The following is a 21,797-nucleotide window of genomic DNA, read 5'->3' on the forward strand; positions in this document are numbered from 1 at the left end:
GGAGCCTGAGCCTCGGTAGCACCGCCTGAAACGTGGTGCCTTTAATGAGCGTGGATGTGGCTCGGCGCCTTCCACGCCTCTGAAGGCTTAAGGAGGCAGGCCCGCAGCCCGCGCTTGCGGAGCCTCCCTACCCGGTACCGGCCCTGTGCACCGAGCACGTCACAGGCTCGTGCTGGGAGCGGCTCGAGCACGTGCAGAGCAAGTGCTGCAGCGGCTCTAGGGCAAGACGCAAGTGGCTTGGAAGGCCCGTGGGCAGATGGGATTAAAAAAAAAAATTTAATATTACAGTCACGAGGCAGGACAGGACAGTTGAGAGACCGCTTCCGGAAGACTCAGCTGTGCACCGCAGCCCCCGCCCCCGCTCAGTCCAGCTTCTCCAGCACGGAGGGCACATACACCAGGCTGAGCTCGCTGCCAAAGTTGCAGACGATGGCGGCGTTGTCCAGCACCAGGATCTGGCGGGTGGGCTGGGCCTCACTGTTCTTCCCCAGGTAGACGGTCTGTAACAGGTCCCCGTAGTTTAGGTCCCAAAAGGAGACACAGCCCTGGCCGCCAGTCACCAGCAGGTTGTCGGAGATGACCCCCAAGCTTGCACCACAGCCCAGGTCCTGGAGGCAAAGACAGGATCAGCTCAGTGTCTCGAGTCCCTCCCTGAAACACCCAAGAACCCTGTGGCCTCTGTCCTGCCCACCTGCTGAATGGAGTAGAGCTTGATGCCGGTGCTCCGGTCCCAGATGCTGATGAGGTCATCCAGGCCACTGCTGATGACGCAGGACGTGGTACAGGTGAGGGAGGTGATGTCCCCACGGTGAGCGAACATGTGGCTGACCCGGCTGCCTGTCAGCACATCCCACAGGCAGATGGCCCCATCTTGTCCTCCACTGGCCAGCACCATGGTCTAGGAGAACAGGCCCAGGGGGGCCAGATCACTGGGGGAATACCTCTGTCCACAAGGGTGTCCCAGTGCCCGGGGGGGTGGAGGGGGTGTCCTCCAGCTCTGCTTCCCAGAAGGTTCTGGGGCCAGCTGTCCACACTCTGAAATAGAGGCCATGGCTTGGTACCCTGGCACCCCACCCACAGCCCCCCGTGGCCCCCTCACCTGGTCAATGTACACAGCTGTGATGGCCCCCGAGTGGCCCTGCAGGGTGAAGAGGCAACACGAGTCCTCCAGACGGAACACCTGGGGCAGGGGTGGGCATCAGGTTCTGGTCTCAGGTGGTTTCCCAGTTACATTTTGGCCAGGACATCCCTCCTCTGCATCCTCTCCCTGGCTGACCCCACACGCTGGCCATCCCGGGCTAGGCCACCCCAGCCCCCACAAGACGGAGCCAACCCTCACTCTCAGTGTGTGGTCCTGGCTCCCGGTCACAAGTCGCCCAGCCGCGGCCTTCAGGGCTGTGATGGGTTTCTGGTGTGCACAGGGCACGGTGTGGGTCAGGCGACAGGCTACTGTGTCACTGCTGCTATACACAGGGGACGTGGGGGAACTGCTTCGCCCTGGAGTCCCTGGAGATGACAGGCCAAGTATGGATCTCTGAGGAAACACCCTGCAGGCACCACCGCACACCCCCCCCACCAGGTACAGGCACCTGCCCAGCACAGGCCCTCTGACCTCGGAACTGCAGGGGGCTGAGGGCAGTGTGGGTCTCCAAGGAGAAGAAATCCAGGGAACCGTTGAGTCGGGCAGCCACAATCCTGGAAGAGAAAAGTGGTTGCTGGTGGCTGTCCCTCAGAACACCCAGGCTGGGGGCCGAGCACTGTGGCCATCGGACAGGTCAGCTCTGCTGGGCGTATAGGAACAGACGGAGGGACCAGGGCCAAGAGGTGAGCACAGGTGCTGGGAAACACGCTGAAGCCAGGGGACCCAGGCTGAACTCTCCTCTGCCTCTGTTTATCTGTGATACAGGGACAGCTATGCCCCTCGCAGAGTGGTCACAAGGGTAAATGAGCTCATGTGTAAAGTGGCACCTGGTAAGACTGTGAATTAAAACCCCTCACAGGCTAGAACTAAAGGAGGGGCTTCTTTTTTTTTTTTAAAGATTTTATTTATTCGACAGAAATAGAGACAGCCAGCGAGAGAGGGAACACAAGCAGGGGGAGTGGGAGAGGAAGAAGCAGGCTCATAGCGGAAGAGCCTGATGTGGGGCTCGATCCCAGAACGCCGGGATCAGGCCCTGAGCCGAAGGCAGACGCTTAACCGCTGTGCCACCCAGGCGCCCCTAAAGGAGGGGCTTCTGAGGAGAGAGGAGGGCCTCAAGGGGGCCGCAGGAGGCACTGCGGTTTCCGCCCTGGAGAAGCAGCTTTGATCAAGCACCACCCACTGCACCTCCTTTTTCCACAAAGAAAGAATTTCTTCACTGCCCAGGAATTCCTAGGCAGAAACGGGGGCATTTGCCCAGGGGTCCCCAAAGCCTTGAAGTAAGTGGAGTTCAAAGTCTTCCTCCAGCACAAGGCAGTGCATGCCTGGGCCCTGAAGTGGAAGGGCCCCGGCCAGAGCCTGCCAAGACACGGGGTAGGGGGCGCGGGGAGGGCGAGAAGGACAGCCCACGGTCACCGGCAGCTCTGAGGGCTGGGCAGGCACCCCAGGCCTTCCCTGAGCCTGAGAAAACAAGCAGCGGGGAAGAATTTCCAAGTGTGGAGGAACCGACAAACGTGGCCAGGCTGGAGGGGAGGGTGTCAGCCAAGGCCCGTGCAAGCAGCCTCGAGGGGGCCGAGAGGACAGCAGCACCCACTAGAACCTGAGAGCTGAGGGCCAAGGGTACCCCACCCCCGAGAAGAAAAAGGCTCCGGCTCTAACTAGAGGCTGGTGCTACAAATGGTCGGGACCCGGAGGACAGAGCCAGCACGGGACAGGTGGGTCGTGTTAAGCAGGAGGCACCTGGTCGCAGAGAGACCTGGGTTTAACGGCCAAGAGCGGGGAGCGAAAGCTCTGGTGGCTGAGCACCCACAGCCAAGGAGCACGCCGAGGAGGGAGGTGAGAGCAGCGGACCGCAGCGGACCGCATCAAACATGAAGGGAAGTTTTAAAAAGAAGGTTCTGCTGAGAAAGCATTTTTCTGTCACTGAAAATGCAGCCAAGACCTGGTAAGGTCCACACTGATGGGCTCATCCCAGAAACCCTGACTTGGCAGAATAAGAGGGAAACCGAGTCACAGTGATTAAGGGCCTAAGTGTTTCACTTGTCACCCCTCACAGTGGTGGCCTACCTGCTGTTCACAGGTGTGGGGCTGAGTACTGAGAAGGACCATCAATGGCGCAGTGGGGAAGGGACCAGGAATGGGACACCTGGGTAGAGGCTGGGCGGTGCGGCGCTCTCACCTTTTGTCCAGAAAGACGAGGGCCGTGATGCCCGAGGACACCTCCTCGCTGCTGCAGCGCAGTGTGCCCTCGATGGCGTCCCACACCTGCAGGCCCAGAGGCCGTGAGCACCTGCGGCCGGGGACGCCCCCACAGCCCGCGCACCGACGGCCTTCCCACCCAGGCCCCTGCCCACCTCCAGGCGGCCACTGCTCCGCCCCACCACGATAAGGCTGCCCTGTAGCTCCAGGCTCCAGATGGAGCCGTCTGCGCTGGGGGCCCAGGCCAGGGAAGGGGAGCCCTTCTCGGGAGGACAGCCCCCCTCGTCCTCGGGGGTCAAGGGCGGCCCGGGCCCAGGGGAGGCCGGGCGCAGGGCTGGCGCGCGGCTGGGCGCCAGGCCGTCCTCCTGGTACACGCGCTGCACCAGGCGGCTGAAGTCGTAGCCCGGGCCGTCGCGAGCACGGCTGCAGCCCGCCCGGTGCCGGGGCTCGGGCTGCGTGGGTTCCGAGAGTCTCGGCTGGGCTGAGAAGTTGGTGTCGATCAGGCAGGTGAGGTCTGGCTGGTCCCGGAAGAGGGCAGGCGGCGGAGGGCCCCGGGGCCGGTGCCGCAGAGGGGGGCTGTCCCCCGGCTCCTCTGGGCCCCCCTTCCCGCTGTCGGACAGCCGTTCCCAGCTCTCCTGAGCCTCAAACGCGCTGCCAACGCCACTGTCGCGGCGCTGCCTGCCAGGGGCCAGGAGGACTGAGTGAGGACAGAGTGGGATGGGGGGACGGGGAGGGGCGGGGGTCGGAGGAGGGCGGGCACCTACCCCGGGCGCGGGATGCGCGTGAGGCAGTCCCCGGTCTGCGCGTCCCACACACACACGTGGCCCGCCAGGCAGCAGCTCACCAGCAGCATGCCGTCGCTGGCCAGACACTCGATGTCCTGCGGGAGGGGCGCGGTCAGCTGTGGGCCCCGCCCCCGGCCCGCCCCCGGCCCCGCCCCCCGCACTCACCATGAGGTGCCCGCGCAGCACCAGCGGCACGATCTCCGTCTCGGGCGGCGCGTAGCCGTAGTCGTCGCAGGGCAGCTCGCCGCGCCGCCGCCGGCCGGGCCCGCTGCCGGGCTGCCCGTAGTTGCGCGGGCAGAGCACGCGGTAGAGGCAGAGCAGCAGCAGCACGAGCACCATGCCGGCCGCCAGGCCGAGCGCCGCCACCCTGCGCGGCCGGGAGAGTGGTCAGGCGCGCCCGCCCCTCCCCCTCCCCTCCCCCCATCCCCATCCCCTACCCCCTCTTGGGCCTTACTTGTACAGGGTGACGTCGCCGTGGGCCGGTGCCACGCCCGGCGCCCTGGGGCCGGCCTCCCAGAGCCCACCCGGCCCGGGCTGTCGCGGGCGCCAGGCACTGCGGCCGTCCTGGGGGTGCCGCCCCTCCAGGGCCTCTCTGGGGTTCAGACGCAGCGTGACCGGGATGACGGGCAGCAGGCTGATGTACCTGGGGGGGGGGGTCAGCGGGGTGCCTGCAGAAGGACCCCTCCCCACTTCCCACAGGGGCTGGCTCCACCGGCTCCACTCCAAGCCCACCCCCTGGGGACAGGCTTCCCAGCATTGGGGGGGCAGTCAGCGCGGAGCCAAGTTCCTCCCAGCCCAGCTCTAACACCCAGCCTTGCTCTGTGACAGGCACCAGCGCGGCAGAGCCACCACTGCATGCGGGCTGCCTCTGTCACCGTCCTGGCACAGAGTGGGTGACCACTGGCGGGTTGATCTCATTCGGGCTGAGGGGCTGGCAGCAACCTGTGACTTCCCAGGCCGGGGGACCCAGGGCTCCTGTCGGGTGGTGGCTGCCTGATGCACTGGTTCCTACCTCACGACCCTATGCGGGTTTCTTTGAAAGAAACTGCGGAATTCAAAGCAATGGGTCTCCGGCCTGAGGGGGAAGGGACGCTCTGGGGACGAGGCGCTGACACCAGGCGGGGAGGGGGCAGCCGGCACAGCCTAACTCACCTCTTGGCCAGCGTGATGTTGTAGTAGCTGAAGAGCGTCGGCCAGTGGCGGAAGGAGAGCTGCCTCCAGAGTTCTTCATCCTCAGGCCCCCACGTGACCTCCGGGACAGGGCTGTCATGGGCACCCTCTGCTGGGCCCCCAGGCTCAGGTGGCTCTCCAGGCAACGTCTGGTTCTCGGGTAACTTAGGGGCATCGGGTGGGAAGATGGAGAAGGCAGGGTCCGGGTGGCTGGCGGGCAGCACACCACTAGGCACAGGCATGGGAGTCAGGGCGCCCTCGCCCAGCGGGCTCTGTTCGGTCACCTGGGCAGCAAGGTAGGTGCGCAGCCCGGCTGGGTCTGTGTACACCAGGATGCCGATCCAGACGACGGTGCCGGCCTGCAGCGGGGCAGTGGACGTTCAGCGGGGCCTCTGGGTGCCCCGACCCCCAGCAGCCTTGGCCCTCATGCCAGAAGGAAGCAGCACAGGGACCTCAGGCCTCGAGGTGGGGAGAAGACGCAGGTCCCAATCTGTCCTCCCTTCTGCCTCGCCAAGTCCTCCCACTACCACCTGGGCCAACTGCCACTGGAGGGACCTGGTTCCCTTTTCACGGTCATGGTTTGGGTTTCCCAGCCTTGAAATAGAAGAGCGTCCTTGGAACTTCCCCAATCCCCATCTATCGGCTGGGGCCAGAAATCAGGCACCATTCCCACGGACAGCGTGGCGAGAGGGACCAGCTAAGTGACCTGCTCCAGAGACGCCCGTGGGTCCCCCAGTCCGCAGAGGGCCTCAGCCTTGCTCCCTCTCCCGGCAGCTCCAGGGGGCGCCACTGCTGGCCACTAGCCAGCCCTGCTCCTCTCCTTCCGCCCAGCCCAACAAGCCAGTGATTCTGGCCAGCGTTTTCTGATGCCTGCGCACTGTGTGGCAGGGGAACCCTAGCTTGGGGAACCACGGTAGTTCCAGCCCGGAGCACCCCATCAACCAGGCTCCTGTCCTGGGTCCCTCTAGGGAGATGATGACTCTTATACCCGATGCTCCCAGGGCTGCTTCTCCCATGGATAGGCTTATCACCTCAGAAGCTACCAGGACCCGGGCAGGAGCGTATGGTGGGCAGCTTCCCAAAGCCAGGCTTCCTGGGGCCACGAGGACCTGAGGGGCACCCCCCACCTCCAAGGCGAAGTGCAAAAGTCCAGAGGGAACGGAGTGCTGGCCCTCAGAGGGCAGGGGCGGAGGGTACCATGATAAGGCGCTGTGCCAGGCGGGTGCGGGCCAGGAAGTAGACGACGCGCAGCCTCTTGGGGAGCCGCAGGTTTCGGAAGGAGGACGGTTGCAGTGTGATGGTGTGGGGTGTGGAGGGCCGCACAGCCAGCTGCCGCTCGAAGCGTGCTGGCCGCCCCACTGGTTTCGCTGGGGGCAGGCAGGCCTCCGAGGGCAGCCGCTTGTTCAGGTCCGCTAGCTGTGGGGGGCGCAGTGGTCGGGGCTTGAGGCTGCTGTCCGGTGGCTGCCCCTGACCGAGGTCTGCACAGCTCTCACCCCAGGACACCCTGAGTATGGCCAGGAAGGGGGGGGGCAGGGCACAGCGCAATCCTACCTCCATCCGGCGAATGTCAATGGAAAGGACAGTGGTGAAAAACAGCATCTGAAGGAAGAAGTCTGACACCAGGCCCACGACAGCAAAGAGACAGAACTCCTGGAATAAGAGCAGATGAGGGGACATGATGACAGCATGGCCCAGCCCCTGAGAAGCAGCTCCCTGCCTGCAGGCACCTCAAAATCTGCAGGGCAGTGGCAGGCAGAGCCCCACAGAGAGAAAGGAGATGCCGAGTCTAGGAGCAGCCAAGGAGAGGCAGTGCCTGCTGCTCCCTCCCTCCCCACCAGGGGGCAGCAGAGACACCCCACCCCACCCCCACCAGGGGAAGTGGAAGGGTGGGTGCTCTCCCTAAACCTTCCAATCCCCCTAGGGAGAAGGGCCTGATCCAACCTGCAAAGCTCTGAGCCCCACCATCCCCCTTCCCCAAAAGCCCTCCCCCACTGACCCTCTGGCCCTGCTTAAGTCCTATGACCAATGTGTATCTAGCACCCAGGCCTGACCCCACGCAGGACTCTCAGAAAGCCTGGCCAGTGACTGCACAGCACCAAAGGAGGGAGAGAGGGCAGGAGGGAACCAATTTCTGCCCTGAAACTGAATACAGTAGTATCTCTGCTCCCCAAGCTCTGTCAACAGATGGGATCAGCTGATTTCAGTTTTTCTCCTCTGCCCTTCACCACAGCTTCCACTCCCACCCGGGGTAAGATGAAGGACCCAGCTCATGGTGGCACAGTGCTCACGGCAGCTCTAATGTCCCAAGATGGCACTGTGTCCTGCAGATGCCCTCTGGGTCACCCTGTGTTCTCTGCTCACCCCCACAACTCAGTAGGCCTGCCAGCTCTGGGGGAAGGAAGGCGAGGACAAGACAACCCTCGAGCAGGGTCAGCAAGTCAGCGTTCTCACTCCGTGTAGGTCCCCCTCCACCTGCTTGCAGCCCCACAGCTGAGTGGGGGCACTTGGCCAAGAGCAGGAGCCACTCGGAGTAGTGGGTGGTGGCCCTCCCATGGGGGGGGTATGTCTGGAGGCTGCAGATATGGGTCAGGCCTAAGCCTAGGAAGGAGGAGGGGACCAGTGCAGGGGCCCCACAGGGCTTCTGCTGAGAAACGAGAAACAGGTCTCACTGGACCTGGGTGAGAGCTTCTGAACCAGGCCTGCCAGCAGCACTCTGCACGGAACGCCATCCGGGCAGCACAGGTCCCGAGGCCGGGGTGTCTGCGCTGAGAGGGGACCCCCCGCACACAGGTGGGGAACTGAGCAGCTGGCTCCACACTCACCCGCGGGGCAGGCCTTGGGGCCTTACCTGGATGGCGGGCACCAGGGTGAAGTAGCCAATGAGGATGATGCCCAGCTCCGTGGCCATGTTCTTCATGATGGACCAGCTCTCACTGCTGAGGCCTGCAGAGGACAACGGGGCCAGGGGGCCAGCACATGGGGAGGGTGCCCAGCCTTCCGAGGCAGCCATTCCACCCCAGGGGCCCAGCGCCCAGGAGCTGCCACCACTGCACAGCTGCTGCGGGAAGCAGCTGGAGAGCAGAGGAGAGCTGCAAGCAGCATCAGAGGAAGGGAGAAGCAGGGTGCTGAGATGAGCACATCCGAGAGGAAGGCCGAGTGCCACCCACTCTGGCACATCCGGCCTCCACGTACCGTTCTGTCTGGTCCGCACAGGCCTGCCCACACCGGGCAGAAGGCCCGAGCGATGGAAGTGCTAGCAGTGTTCTTCCTCCAGCCCCTCCCCCACAGCAAGCACCTGCTGGCTAAGGGGCCAGGTCCCCTTGTGTCCTCAGAGCTCCCCATCGAGCGCAGGGCCTGGCGTCTCATAGAAGCTCACGAAGGCTTGTCGAGTGAACGAACAGCCTGCCCTCGGCCCCGCTCCCACAGACTGGGGGTTAGGAGGAGGAAGCACAGAGTTCAGACTTCCAGCTCTAGGCTCTCTGCCCACTTTCCTCAGCATCCCGATCCCCAGCTCTGGGCACCGAGTCACAGGCCCTTCTATGGCAGCTGTGGAGGCAGCGTCTCTGAAGTGCCCAGCCGCGGGAGCCTGGGCCGAGTGTGGCGGCGGGAGGCAGGAAGAGAAAGCACCAGGTGCCAGTCTGCACAGAGGGCCACCGAACACTGAGCCCTGCCACAGAATTCGGCTGTGTTCTTACTGACACATGCCCCAGGACAAAGTCAAGTCCAGCGGTTCTGTGGTTCCTCAGGGCTCGTGCTAACACGCCCCCAGGGCCTGGTGGTCCACGCCATGCTACACCAGAGGTCAGAGCAAGGGCGATTTCTGGGGCTCCCTGTCCCCTCCACAGCAGGAAGCCCAGCAAAGAAGGCCCCCCCAGGGCACCCCCACTGCCAGCCGCGTTACCTTGGGCTATGCGCAGCTTCACCTCGAGGTCCACTGGGGTCGAGACCACGGACTTGGTAAGCACCAACACGTTCTCTAACCCAATAACCACCACAAGGTAGGGGAAGATCTCGCTGGGGACAGAGAGGGAGAGGGTGAGGACAGTGCTGAGGAGGGCCCCCAACACATGCTGGTTCGCCACGGGTGTGGGCCCCAGGAAGGCTGTGGGCTTTGCGGCCTCTAGTGGGAGGCTGCTGAGTGACTTCCAGAAGCGCAGGGCGCAAGCCCCAGCCTCCCCCGCCACCCCACACAGGGCCTCTGCCTGCACAGCTCTCAGCTTTCAGGCAGGCCTGGAAGCCTGGCCGAGCGGTCAGCAAGCATCCCGGCCTCCACCGACGCGGCACACAGCGGCTGCCGGCGCACCGCTCTCCCTGTCCCTCCCACACCAGACTCCGCTGGCCGGAGCAAACGCCAGGAGCCTCGGCAGCACTGCAGGCCAAGCCGTCGGGACTAGGTAGAAGGGGGATGAGAGGAGCCTCCAGCCCTACTCACCTCTGCAGAGGCTGTCTGGAGAGCTACTAGCTCTCTGGGAGCTGAGGCTCACACTGCTGGTGAGGAGCCACGAGAGGCAGGGCCACCGGCTGAGGTATGCCTGCCGGGATCCCCGCCGTGGGGCGGTGGAACCCAGGGCTCTGAGGAGGGCACAGCAGACGGCCCGCGGGGGAGGGGACATCAGCCCCGTCAGGTTCAGGAAAGGAAGCAAGTGTTCCGCGAGCAAGGGAAGTAACAGAAAACACAACGTCGCTGCTCCCGCAACCAGCCCCGGGAGGGGACAGGCCAGGCGGTCAGCGACCACTAACGGACGGGCGGGTGGGGCCTAGTGAGAGTGGTGGAGACCGAAGACAAACACGGGGCAGGGCTTCTGGCCCAAGAGTTGGAGAGAAATGGCAGGAGAAAAGCACGTGTCAATGGAAAGGCGGCAAATCAGAGTGTGCTTGTGTCTTAAAGACTGCGAAATGACCTATTTTATTAGTCACTTAAATGTTTTCGTAGTAAAGGGAAGAAAATGTACGTCTCTTAACCTCCCACCCATCTGTGCCTTAACCATCGAGGAGCAGTATGCATGTGTATATGTAACAGATGAACACACACGCACACGCAGGTCAAGACCACACACGTGCGGAAACACACGTATATACACATATATGAACACACGCCCTACACACACACCCATACATGTATTACATGTATGTACAGACACACTACACGTCCAGGAGTACGAACACAAGCCAAAGGTAAAGAATGTACCTCTTAAACGTCAAGATAACAACGCGAAGACACAACGCAACAGCAAGCATCCAGTCCCGGGCAAGCCCAGAGGCTCTCCGGCCTGAAGCTCGGTGGACCCTGGTGGGGACCTACCCGCCGTTGAGGGTGGGTGTCAGGCCGAAGAGTGTGCAGAGCCCCACGGACATGAGCAGCGAGCTGAGCACTGTGACCACGGCAGCCAGAGCCAGTCCCCACTTGGACTTGACCATGTCGATCTTGCCTGCAGGGCGGAGAGGACACATCAGGGCAGCATCTCCCCCAGACCCGGACGCACCTGGGCCCTTCTGGGCTTATCTCCTAGGAGCAGAGTGTGCCCTGACATCTGAGAATGGGGAGGACCCCGGTTTAACCCAAGCAAAGGACAGCCACGTATACTTCCCCGTCTCAGGGAAATGGTGTGTCTTTTAGGAACCCTAACCCAGGAAGGGTCTTTTCCCAAGAAGCCCAAGAAGGCCTGGACCCACCCAAGCCCGAGACTGTGCGGGAGGACGAAGCCCTGGCTTTTGCGAGCACTGGGCATGTTCGACATCTCTGCCCGAGCCACTTCCAGAGGTGGGGAGCAGGTGGTCTGGAATGCGCACTTAGCTTGGAGAAAGCCCCCAGCCCCTGTGCTGTGGACCCACGTGTGGAGAAGTAGATGTAGGCGAACAGGATGATGTAGGTGGTGACGAGGGGGATGAGTTCGGCGATGCCAATCTCCTCCTTGAAGTGCACGTGGACCAGGCTCTCGGCGCGCAGGCTGCAGTTGGGGCTGGGGTGCAGGAGCATGAGGCGGGCCCGCAGGCTGCCCAGGAACCTGGTCATGGAGTCGGGGGGGGGGGGGGGAGACGGATTGTCCCTCTTGGGCCAGGGGCAGAGACGACTCCTGGAAGGCAAGTCCATCAGGGCTTCCCTCTCCTCCCCATGATGGAGGGCGCTTTTCTGGGGTGTCTGAGCTCCCCCTAGTCTCCAAAGTTGTCTCAGGAGCTCCCCCGCCTCCCTCCTCAACACCCTTTCCTGACCGGTCACGGCACTCTGAGTACCCGAGCCCCAGGACGGCCAAGCGGAGGCATCTCTGGTGCTCTCGTCCTCGGCAGGGAAGGCCTGCGGCCACTTCAGGCTCAGAAGCCACCCGCTTGGGACTCCCGCCAGAGGCTCCAGAAAGACCATTGGAAGCACCAGGACAATGAATTTGCCTTAGTCCCTTCTTCTTCTTCTTTTTAAATTCAATTACCCAATGTATAGTTAGTCCCTTATTCTCAACCAGGCGTCAGGTCATCCCCGCTCAAATGGGAAAACAGAGTATCCTTCAGTCTAAGGGAGAAACATTTCAACAGGAGGCCTGAAAACTGCACTTTCCCCTTGGGGCATTCCGGACACCCTAAACCAGAACGGGGACTACTCAAAGACTCATGCCATCCCACAGCCCGGCCGGGAGCCCCGAGTGCCGACGGCCTTACTTGGCATGGTAGCGCTGGAAGACCAGCGTGATGGTGTACGAGACCATCCTCTTCCTGGTGTAGAGGCTCACCCCGCTGTACTTCCCAGGAACACCAAAGAGCAAGTCTGCACACAGAAACCAGCAGGTACTGACACAGGAACACAGCCACGATGGAGCCATCAAGGACCCCTCCCTACCCCCCACCCTAAGAAACAAGGGGTAACCGCTGATCTGCCAGAGTGCCCATCAGAGAGCACACGGTGACCCACAGGCACCCTGCCCGGAGGTACCTTTGAGCGTGGCTGAGGTCTGTAAGGTTTTGGGCTCGTGCTGGTGGATGGTCCCGATGATGTCAGGATCAGCATGGAAGCGCTCCCGGTCATTCTGCCAGAAGTTCCCGGGGGACAGCAGCAGGCACCCATGCTCAGGAAGTAGGTTCCGGAGCTTCCTGAGGCCCGGCAGCAGGTCGGTCACCTGCAGGCACACCTCCTCCAGGCCCCTGGTGCCGGAACTGTGCGGGAGAGAGCACGGGGCACCTGCTGAGCCTTGCGCACAGGGCAGGCGCGCTGCACTTACGGGGAGCCTCTGTCATCGGGTTCCTGGGAGCCTGCTACCTCAAAGAGCCCACGGATTAGGACAGCAGGGGAAAGTTCTTCCAGGTGGTCAACAACCAAACCGTGTGGTTGATGGACCTTCACAGGACACATGAGGCCCCAAGCCTCTCTGAGAAGTGCCTTCCGGGAGCACGCACAACCTCTCACCCACTAAGACGCCTCAGCCAATTCAGTGGGCAGCTAGGGTGAGAATGAGGTGCTCCGTTCCATTCACCGAAATGCGTGTCAAAGCCCTCAGCGAACTACAATCCCAGCGGGCGAAGCGGCCTGTGAAGCCAGCCCACTCCAGAGACCCACGGGGGGCGGGGGGAAGTGACCCCCAGGTGGAGCGTGCTTCTCCTCGGCCTGACCGCCGTCACGTTCATGCCTCAGAGCCGCCGAGCAGTAAGCCACCTAAGGCGCGGGGCAAGCGGCTCCCCGTCAGCTCAGCACAGGCTCGACGCTGAGACCCAAGGACGGACCCCTGCGCCCTCCACAGAGGTCCAGGGGAGTGAAGCCACAGTGGCCCCACAGGCTGCTGAGAAACGCAAAGGTGGCTTCCCTGCCACTCTTCTCACTTGTTCGATTTCTGCCGAGCTGGACGGCACCCCCCCGCCCCATCGGTACGGACGGATTCAGGGAGGCTGGGGTCTCTGGGAGAGATACCTGTCTCTCAGCACGTGGTTCCGGATCTCCTCCACCAGCTGGAATGCCCGGGACAGAGGGGAACGGAACACATCCACTGCCAGGAGATTCCTGTGCCAGGGAGACACCGAGGACTTCACAAATATCTGCTGGATGTAAGCCACGGGGGCACCCACGTACTGCAGAAGAAATAGGGAAGCGGTGGAAAGGTCAGCTCAGCACAGGAGAAAAACAGGCCCACGGTGAGGAAGGGTCCTGAGCATCTACGATGGGCAAAGCGTGTGGGGCCCAAAGGACAGGCCTTCAAAAATGAAGATGTCCACAAGAGGCTCTTTACCATCTACGAACCACTTTCCTACACGCCTGCCAATAGACCAGGGGTCGGCAGACTAGGGCCACAAGCTCAATAAGCCCAACACCTGCTTTTCTAACTACGGTTTTCCTGGAACACAGCCGTGCCCACTCCATTCCATCCTGGCCCCAGCTGCTTTCATGCAATGATGGCCCAGGGGTGTTCACCCCAGACTGTGACCCACAAAGCCTAAAGCACTTACCATCCAGTCCTCTATGGAACCGGCCTGCCAAACTCACAGTGGACCCTAAGCTCCCAGTAGGGTGCAGCCTGTCTTACGGATCCTGCCACTTGCAGGTCAGCAGATTTTCATCCAAAGACCCAATTTTAAATCCCAGCTCTCCACTGTACAGCCTTGAAAACATGTTGGACTTCTCTGGATTTCAGTTTCATCACTGTGAAAGGGGGTGACTGATATTCACCCTGCAGCATCGAGAAGACGCGTGCACACACACCCCTCCCGCCACACAGACCCACAGACACACACGGGCATACAAACATCACATGCAGAGATTAAGTACTCTCGGAAATATCAGCAATAAACAGTTGCGGCACATCTTTACATCGACCCCCCGCCCCCGACAGTCCTACGAGAAGCAAGGTGACTCCCCAGGCTTTCATGACTCGTGCAGGGTGGTGCAAGGGCCCAAGCCCATGTCTTCTCACTGAATGTCACACATTCCCCTCACTAGAACCTGCCATCTGCCTGGGAGAGCTAACAGGCAGCTGACCAAAGAATTCAGATGTGTAACAGGCATATCTGAATGATTCCCAGTGATGGAGAGGTCTGGAACACCCCCAAAATGAGGTCCTGGATTAGCCGTGGCAGGATTACGGCCCAGGGAGACACTGCGTGGAGCTGTGAGGTGGGGGAGGCCTGGCAGGAGAGGAACAGGGAGGGCCTCGGAGAGCACAGCCAGTCTAGAGAGCACAAGGGAGTCCTGGCAGGTAATACCAGAAATCACAGCTAGAATGAGCAGGGGGCTGGGAGGACGCCTGCCCCAGAGGCCTGGACACTAAGCAGCTGACAAAGAACAGCCCCCCCCGGGGGGGGGGGTTCTGAGAGGAAGGCCGACCGGACGACAGCAGCGCTCGGGAAGCCCACTCAGGAGTGCGGAGTGCAGCGTCATCCGGTGGAGGCAGGGCGAGACAGCCTACAGCCTGCAGCAGGGAGCTGCAAGGGGGGTCTCCAGGCCTGTATCGCAATCGGGGACTCCCAAGGGCAGGGGAGGAGATGAAGGAAGGCCACTTGGCCACTCGAGGAGAGGTTCTCGCACAAGCAAGGCTCAGGATGCTGAACACGAGCAGCAAGGTAAGGCCTCCTGTGCCTCTGCAAGTTTACATTTATGAAGCCATGTCTTACCACGGCTCTGGGGACAGAAGGCCTCACCTGTCTCGTCACTGGCACCGCAGGCCTGCTAGAGCAGCCCGGAGGCACAAGAGGGATCTGGATGCAGCTGGCTGCCGCAGGCTCTGCCCTGAGTAGCAGCTCATGCGCTCAACCCCTCACCCAGGCCTGAGCGGGCGAGAAGCCGTCTGGAGACGACGGCTCTACAAGGAGAGCCACCCCAGGGCAATCGTCCCCAAAGCCTGTGAAGGACATGACGTGTCACCCAGGGACAGCACGGCACTGCAGAGCCTCTAGCCCCGGGTCTGTGCCCGCTGGCCACAAGGCTGTGTCGCACACGCCACCTCCTCTGTCCAGTGCCCTGCTGGGGACACCCCTCCACCCTCAGGCCCACCGAGCCTCTGCGAATGAACCCTTAGTGTCCGGGCGGGAAACTCCTTCCGGCTCCTGGGCCCTCCACTCCTTCTCCAGCCCCCTTCCCACCCAGGCACCTTCTCTCCACCCAGGCCACCATCTCAGTAAGGACTAACAAACATGGCTCAGAACCAGAGCCTTCTCCCTGGGCTCTAGGGACGGCTCTAGAAGTTCTGGGAGCACCTTGCTCCCCCAATTTTTAAAAGTTTCTGCCTAAAGTGTACATATTATGACTACCATCATCATTTTTAGGGGAGAGGATCCTTGGCTCTCGTCAGATTTTCACAGGAGCATGTAATCCCTTTGCCCTAGACATCTCTTTCTCCGCTGTCCTTCCACTAGTGCCGGGTAAACCCTCTACTCATTCGTTTGCACGCCCGGCCAGGAAGCCCACCAGGCAAGAACCGGGGAATAATGAGTCCTACTGCACAGCTCTGATCCCTGGCCTTGGCTGGGCCTCCCTCTGCTGGAGGACTCTTGCCTCACCCTCCCTGATTTCCAAATGAACTTCCCAAACAGCTATTTCACGTTTTTGCAACTCTTCCAAGGTCACGTTTTTGCAACTCTTCCAAGGTCACGTTTTTGCAACTCTTCCAAGGTCTCCGTCTGCTCATTTAACAGGATTGTAGCAAACTCGTCACCCAACACAGGCCCCCTCTTCTGGGAATCAAAATTCCCTTACGGTGGTTTATTCAACAGGAATAGGCCTGCCTCTTACCTCAGTCTGGGTTCCCCAGGAGCAGGCCCTAAGACGGGTGGTTTATTTGGGAGGGGCAGAAAGCACAGAGAGGGGAAAGGGACAAGGAACAAGGCAGGGAAAGCCGCCACCAAAGGGTGTTACTGGCCAAGTGACCTTCATGGGTAACGGGGCTTAGCTGAGTCGTCCCGCCTAAGGGACTAGAGGGCTCAGCTATTACACGGCCCGCCGCGCAGCTACTGCTCGAGGGCTGCTCCTAGGGGACGCCAACACCCCGCACCTCAGGCCTTGCTGCCCCCGACATCCTCTGACATAGGAGGTGCAGGGACTGGCGGGCAGGCGGGCAGGCGCTGAAAGGGCAGCGGGGATGTGGCCAGGACCCCACCACTCCCAGTGCTGGGTGCTATCACAATCGCTAGTGGGTATCGAGTGAGAAACAGACATGGAGACAGACGTGACACGCGGTACCCGAAGGGAGTGACCACGGAAGCGTCCAGGCCCGGGGATCCAGGTGCCCGCAGGCACGGAGTGCAGACTCCGCACTAGACGGAGCTTGCCGCAGTCCGTCTGCTACCGCGGCCCCAGGCGCCCCCACCTCCCGGGGCTCACGCCCACACGCAATCCCCCCGAGAGTGCGCTGCGCCTAGTGACTGGCTTCTGACAAACAGATGACAACAACAGTAATGAGATGTCGTTTCTGAGATTAGGTTACAAAAGATTATAACCCTTGGGGACGTAATGCTGAGTGAAATAAGCCAGTCACAAAAAACAAGTACTGTACAATTCTACTTACACGAGAGACCTAAAGTAATAGATTTATAGCCACAGAAGGAGCAACGCTGGTTGCCAGCGGCTGGAGGAGGAGGGGGTTAATGGGTATGGAGCTTCTGCTTTACAAGATGAAAGGTTACAGAGACGGACGGCTGCGCTACACGAATGTATTTAATACCAGCGAACTGTGTACCTGCAAAGGGTTCATACGGTAACTTTTATGTTGTGTATTGACACGCACACGTGTGCACACGCGCATAACTGGAAAGAAAAAGACGCTAATTCTTCCTCTTTCCCGTTCTTCAGGGGCCGCCACTCTGGTGAAGTTATGAGCCCTGTCATGAACTTCTCTGGAAGGTCCACGAAGCAAGGAACTGAGGGGACCCTCCGCCAGCACACGGTGAGGAAGGGAGCCTCTCAGCTCAACGGCCTGCAAGAAACCTGTCTGCCGACTGACCGCGGAGCGGGCCTGGAAGGAGATCCTCCCCAGCCGGCTTGGAGATGACTGCGGCCTTGGCTGACACCTTGAGTGCAGCCCTGGGAGACCCTGAGCTAGAGGACCCAGATAAGAAAACCAGGGCCCAGAGAGATAAAGGATGTGTCCAAGGACAGAGGTGACAGGCAGCTGAGCCAGGATTCAAGCCAGGGCCGCCCAATTCTCAAGCCTGTTTTTTCTCAAAAGCCAATGTGCCTGGGTAGTTGGGAACCATGCGAGTTCCCGCAGGAAACAGGAAACAAATGGGAAGGCCCAACACAAGCAGTGCAGTAGGGGAGCTGAGGTCTTAGGGATCCCCAGGGTCTCCAGCCACCAGCATTCACAGCATGAGGCACTGACCGGAGCTCCTTGGAAACCCCACGTCCAGGCTCAGCCACCACCACAAATACCGCAGCGCTGGCCCTGGAAGCCCAGTCGGCTCTGCGGCCAGCCCGGCAGGGCTTCATGGGAAGTTCAGGTTTCCTGATGACTGGGTCTAGGGAAGCCAGGCCAGTGCGGGAGACCTCAGCTTGTTTTGTTCTTGTTTCTTTAAACACAGTCCTTCCTCTACATTCAAATAGAGCAACCTAGAGCTCCAGGGAGTTTACCTTTATGCTGACAACACCCAGGGGCTCTCTGTAAAACAGTGACAGAAGACGCCTGTTACTCAGCAATTCTGACAAACAGGGCTCCTGATCCTTGTCCTCCAGCCCCAGGCATGTAAGGGGGGGGCGGGGGGGGGCAGGGAAGGGCAGGCTCAGGGGACCGAGCTGGGTTCAACTTCTAGTGCCAGCCCTGGCTGTAGGCCTTGGACAACGGTGTCTGCACTCTCTAAGCCCTAGGCTCTTCCTAGGGAACAGGGATGGAATCCCAGACCTCACACATCAACTGGGAGGACCCAAAAAAAACCACATACAACCATTCGGCAAAGTGGCCAAAAACATGTCAGTTATATGGGGTTACATTACCATGGCTTACAACCATTAAAATTAGATTTGGCGTCTCCTGAAGATCAATCCCTCCACTCCTTTCACACCCCCACCCTTCTCCTAAGCATGGTCACCTCCATCCCCAAGTTTCTCCAAGTTCAATACAACTGCTCCTACTGCCACTTTCCTCATGTCCTTGCCTCTGGGGGACTGGCTTCCCACTGCCCACACACTCAAAGTTGAAACCCCACCGCCGCAGATTCAACTTGGCCCCAGCTACCTCATCACCTATCATGCTCCAAGAAAAATGCCTCACTTGACATTCCTGCCCCGCTACAGAAGCCACAGTTCCTCTGTCCAACAAGAAGCTTTTCTTCAGCATCCACTGTGTTAAAATACCGGACTGCACATGCTTGAATGGAACACAATTCCTACTGGGTGGAAATACAGAGCAGAGAGGAGAAACAGGGCAAGAAAGCTGGGGAAGGCTTCCTGAAGAGAGTGGCATCTGAGCTCAGGCTGACGGACTGCGGGCCTGCTGTGTCCCCGAGGGCAATCCAAGCATTTGAACTTTGCTCCTTCTCCAGAACTTTGGCCAGATCTGATCAATGACAGTGACAACAGTGATAGCCACAAACGTGTCAAAATGCAAGTGATGGGCCAGGCACCGCACTAAGCCTTTGCCTGCCTTCGAGTAATCCTCTGATAACTATGATATAGATAGCATTACCATCCCCACTTTATGAATGCCGAAACAAGGGCACAAAGGCGTGAAGTAACTTGCCCAAGGTCACATGCGTGTGCGAAATGCAAAGCTTCTACCATTTCTGCTTTGTTCTTCTCTTTCTCCGGTAAAAGCATCTCTCTTTCTAGAAAGTGTCCCTCCCAACCTGACAAAGCCATTAGTTAGTGACTCCGAGAAAGGGTGGGCCTGACTCAGAGCACCAGGACCCCGCAGTGGGTCTGAGCCTCCTGCTTCTCCGTGGGAAGTGGTCCTCTCTCGTTCTCAGCCTCATGATGGAGACAACTAACAGATGAAGCCAGTCAACAAAGTACCCGCCTTCACCACAGGATCTGGGATGGGGACAGGCAGGTAACCTCACTTAGGATCAACCTGGCACCCTCTCACCCTGCACGGGACTGCCTATTGCAACAACACGGGGCTGAAGCTGCCGGAGCTGCTGTTGGGCAGATCAAGAGTGTCGCTGACCGAGCAGAGAGGTGGGCTGCTCTTGAGGCCCAAGCCATACTATCCCTGGGTTCTAGGACTCCAAAGATGACCTTTTTGCTTACTCTGGTTTGGGCTGAGTCTTCTGTTCCTTGTAACTAAAGCTTCTGTTTTGCTGGTCTGAATTTTTAGCACGGACTGTCCGTGGAGGTAAGGTAACTGACCGCTGACCTGCACAGTACCAGGTGACTGCACCGAGGCCTTCAAGGCAGGGGTGGGGGTGGGGGTGGCGGGGGCGGTGGAGGGGGCTCCAGTGAGGAAGAGAGAAAACAAACAATCCTCTGATTGTTGGCCCTGAAGTTATTTGTACACCTGCTTACTATCATCATCCCAGACCAAAGAAGGGCACAATGGAAGTTTAAAGAGCTCACAAACACGTCACCCCCCTCCCCCAATAGCTGTAGCATTAAATGTCTCCCCTGTACCGTCAGGCCCACCGAACTCCTGGAGTCACGCAGCATCCGCACAGACCACCCTGCTGTGACCAGGAGCCAGTGCCACTCTGTGGTACAAGTGCATCCAGAGGTTAATGAAGGTAAAAGGTCTGAACCAAGAAGGGCCTATGCTGCGCCAATGGTCAAGCTGGGACATGAAGTCACAGAGCTGGCTTCTGCCAGCATCGGACCATGCTCCCTCTGACCTTGATGGACAGAGTCCTAGTAAGACGGATTCATGTACAGCTTAATACACACCCAGCTGACCAGCCAGGTCTCTGTTTAGCACCAGCAGGGCTAAGTTTTTAACAAGATACCTGATGGCTACATTACCCACGAAGGGAACAGAAAGGAATGTATACTCACTGTCAGAGAGAGGGCGGGAGAGGAAGAGCTCTGCTCTCTGAGCTCTGGTTCTCTTCCTTAACCACACACCCAGACCAGCACGAATCCACGGGACCAAAGCACAAGTGGAAGGAAGGACCCTTTATCCACTAGCTGGCAGGTAAAAGTTAGAGATGGGCTAACTTGTAAGATCTCCGAAGAACGAGTCCAGTGTCACAGCGAGTGAGCTCCCCTGCCTGAGACCCTGTACTGGAGCGGCTGTTACTTCCTCGTGGACATCAGTGCTCAGCTCAGAGACAGTCAACCGAGGACAGTGTGGTCCAGAAGCAGCACGGACCTGGGGTCAGGAGTCCTGGGGTTCGGATGCAGTGCTGACCCCACGTAAACTAAACAACAGAGGCCCTTCATCACTCTGGGCCCCGCCTCCTTAACTGTAGAAGGTATTAAAAAAAAACCCCAAACACAAAAACTCAACTCTTTCTACCTAACTGCGTTGTAAGGAGAAAATCGGACCTAACCAATCTGAAAAAATGAGGTGCGCACTGCATACATTGATGATGTCAAGACTCCGACGACAGAACATTCTCTAGGGATGCTCCATGGTCAGTCATGGTTCTCATGACCACCTGGGGCAAGGAGGAGATGGCTTGTCTGCCAGAGCACTGCTCGGCCCCGCACGTGGTGTGTGGGCAGCCCAGCTAGGAAGCCAGACCCATCTGGCCATAGCGACAACAACCACAGGTCCCAGCCCGCTGTAGGACAGTCACACTTTTGTGTCATTTGGGGTTTCCTTTCAGAAAAGGTTATTCGTTAACTGTGTGACTAAGTATTTGCGGTGTCTCAGCAAAGCCGGTCAAGCGCACGTATCCACCAATCAGAAGCTGGCCACCCCCACTCTCACTCCCAGAACCCCTGCCTTGGCCGATCTCCACCCAACCCTAGGGGCTCTCCCCGGCCACACGCTGAGCACCTACCCACTCTGGCCGCTCACTGGGCTCCCCTGGTTTGTGGTCAGGGGCCGCAGGCGGGGGCGAGTAGTCCTTCACGGGCGTGGTGAACTCCACCGGTCCTGTCCCTGGCAGGGGCAGTTTCAGCAGCGGGCAGCTGGGACGAACAAGGAGAGGAGGGTTAGAACATGGCAGGAGCACAGTGTGTGTCGGGATGAGCGACGTGGGAGCCACTGCAGGTACTCTGCGTTCTCCCTGCTGGGACTGTGCGTTGTAAAATACCAGAATCATAAAACTTCCGGACTAGAAAGACACACAGAAGCCACCTAGATCAGAATTTTTTAAGCTCATTTTTAGTCACAGAAAGCTTACAAGGAAGTCCAATTCATAGAACAGACGGGTTGAATATTTTTAGAGATGTAATAAAGATGCTAAAAAAAATAAAAGAAAGAAAAACTTGTCGAATTAGATGTAAGTAAGACTACAGTAAGAAACTGGCGGGGGGGGGGCGCCTGGGTGGCTCAGTCATTAGGTGTCTGCCTTCAGCTCAGGATGTGATCCCAGGGTCCTGGGATTGAGCCCCACATAGGGCTCCTCCGCTGGGAGCCTGCTTCTTTCTCTCCCACTCCCCCTGCTTGTGTTCCCTCTCTCACTGTGTCAAATAAATAAATAAAATTAAAAAAAAAAAAAAACTGGCG

General features: G+C 59.7%; 1 protein-coding gene across 1 annotated transcript in view; it reads right to left on the reverse strand.

Annotated features, from left to right (window-relative positions):
- Nucleotides 1-257: 257 nt before the first annotated feature.
- Nucleotides 258-21,797, reverse strand: part of SCAP (SREBF chaperone) — a 67,320-nt gene continuing 45,780 nt past the window's right edge. Inside the window, exons 3-23 of the mRNA XM_026500710.4 lie at nucleotides 21,127-21,256; nucleotides 13,181-13,338; nucleotides 12,212-12,432; nucleotides 11,941-12,046; nucleotides 11,125-11,297; nucleotides 10,595-10,721; nucleotides 9,194-9,306; nucleotides 8,141-8,235; nucleotides 6,844-6,942; nucleotides 6,490-6,708; nucleotides 5,275-5,651; nucleotides 4,577-4,765; nucleotides 4,288-4,489; nucleotides 4,102-4,217; nucleotides 3,493-4,015; nucleotides 3,318-3,403; nucleotides 1,613-1,695; nucleotides 1,340-1,506; nucleotides 1,100-1,180; nucleotides 692-898; nucleotides 258-608 (exon numbers count right to left, since the gene is read on the reverse strand). Of these exons, the coding sequence (XP_026356495.1) occupies nucleotides 363-608; nucleotides 692-898; nucleotides 1,100-1,180; nucleotides 1,340-1,506; nucleotides 1,613-1,695; nucleotides 3,318-3,403; nucleotides 3,493-4,015; nucleotides 4,102-4,217; nucleotides 4,288-4,489; nucleotides 4,577-4,765; nucleotides 5,275-5,651; nucleotides 6,490-6,708; nucleotides 6,844-6,942; nucleotides 8,141-8,235; nucleotides 9,194-9,306; nucleotides 10,595-10,721; nucleotides 11,125-11,297; nucleotides 11,941-12,046; nucleotides 12,212-12,432; nucleotides 13,181-13,338; nucleotides 21,127-21,256 (3,718 nt within the window). The 3' untranslated portion in view covers nucleotides 258-362. The remainder of the gene's footprint in view (nucleotides 609-691; nucleotides 899-1,099; nucleotides 1,181-1,339; nucleotides 1,507-1,612; nucleotides 1,696-3,317; nucleotides 3,404-3,492; nucleotides 4,016-4,101; nucleotides 4,218-4,287; nucleotides 4,490-4,576; nucleotides 4,766-5,274; nucleotides 5,652-6,489; nucleotides 6,709-6,843; nucleotides 6,943-8,140; nucleotides 8,236-9,193; nucleotides 9,307-10,594; nucleotides 10,722-11,124; nucleotides 11,298-11,940; nucleotides 12,047-12,211; nucleotides 12,433-13,180; nucleotides 13,339-21,126; nucleotides 21,257-21,797) is intronic.

This window comes from Ursus arctos, unplaced genomic scaffold (genome assembly GCF_023065955.2).
Source record: "Ursus arctos isolate Adak ecotype North America unplaced genomic scaffold, UrsArc2.0 scaffold_14, whole genome shotgun sequence".
Taxonomy (NCBI): Eukaryota; Metazoa; Chordata; class Mammalia; order Carnivora; family Ursidae; genus Ursus; species Ursus arctos.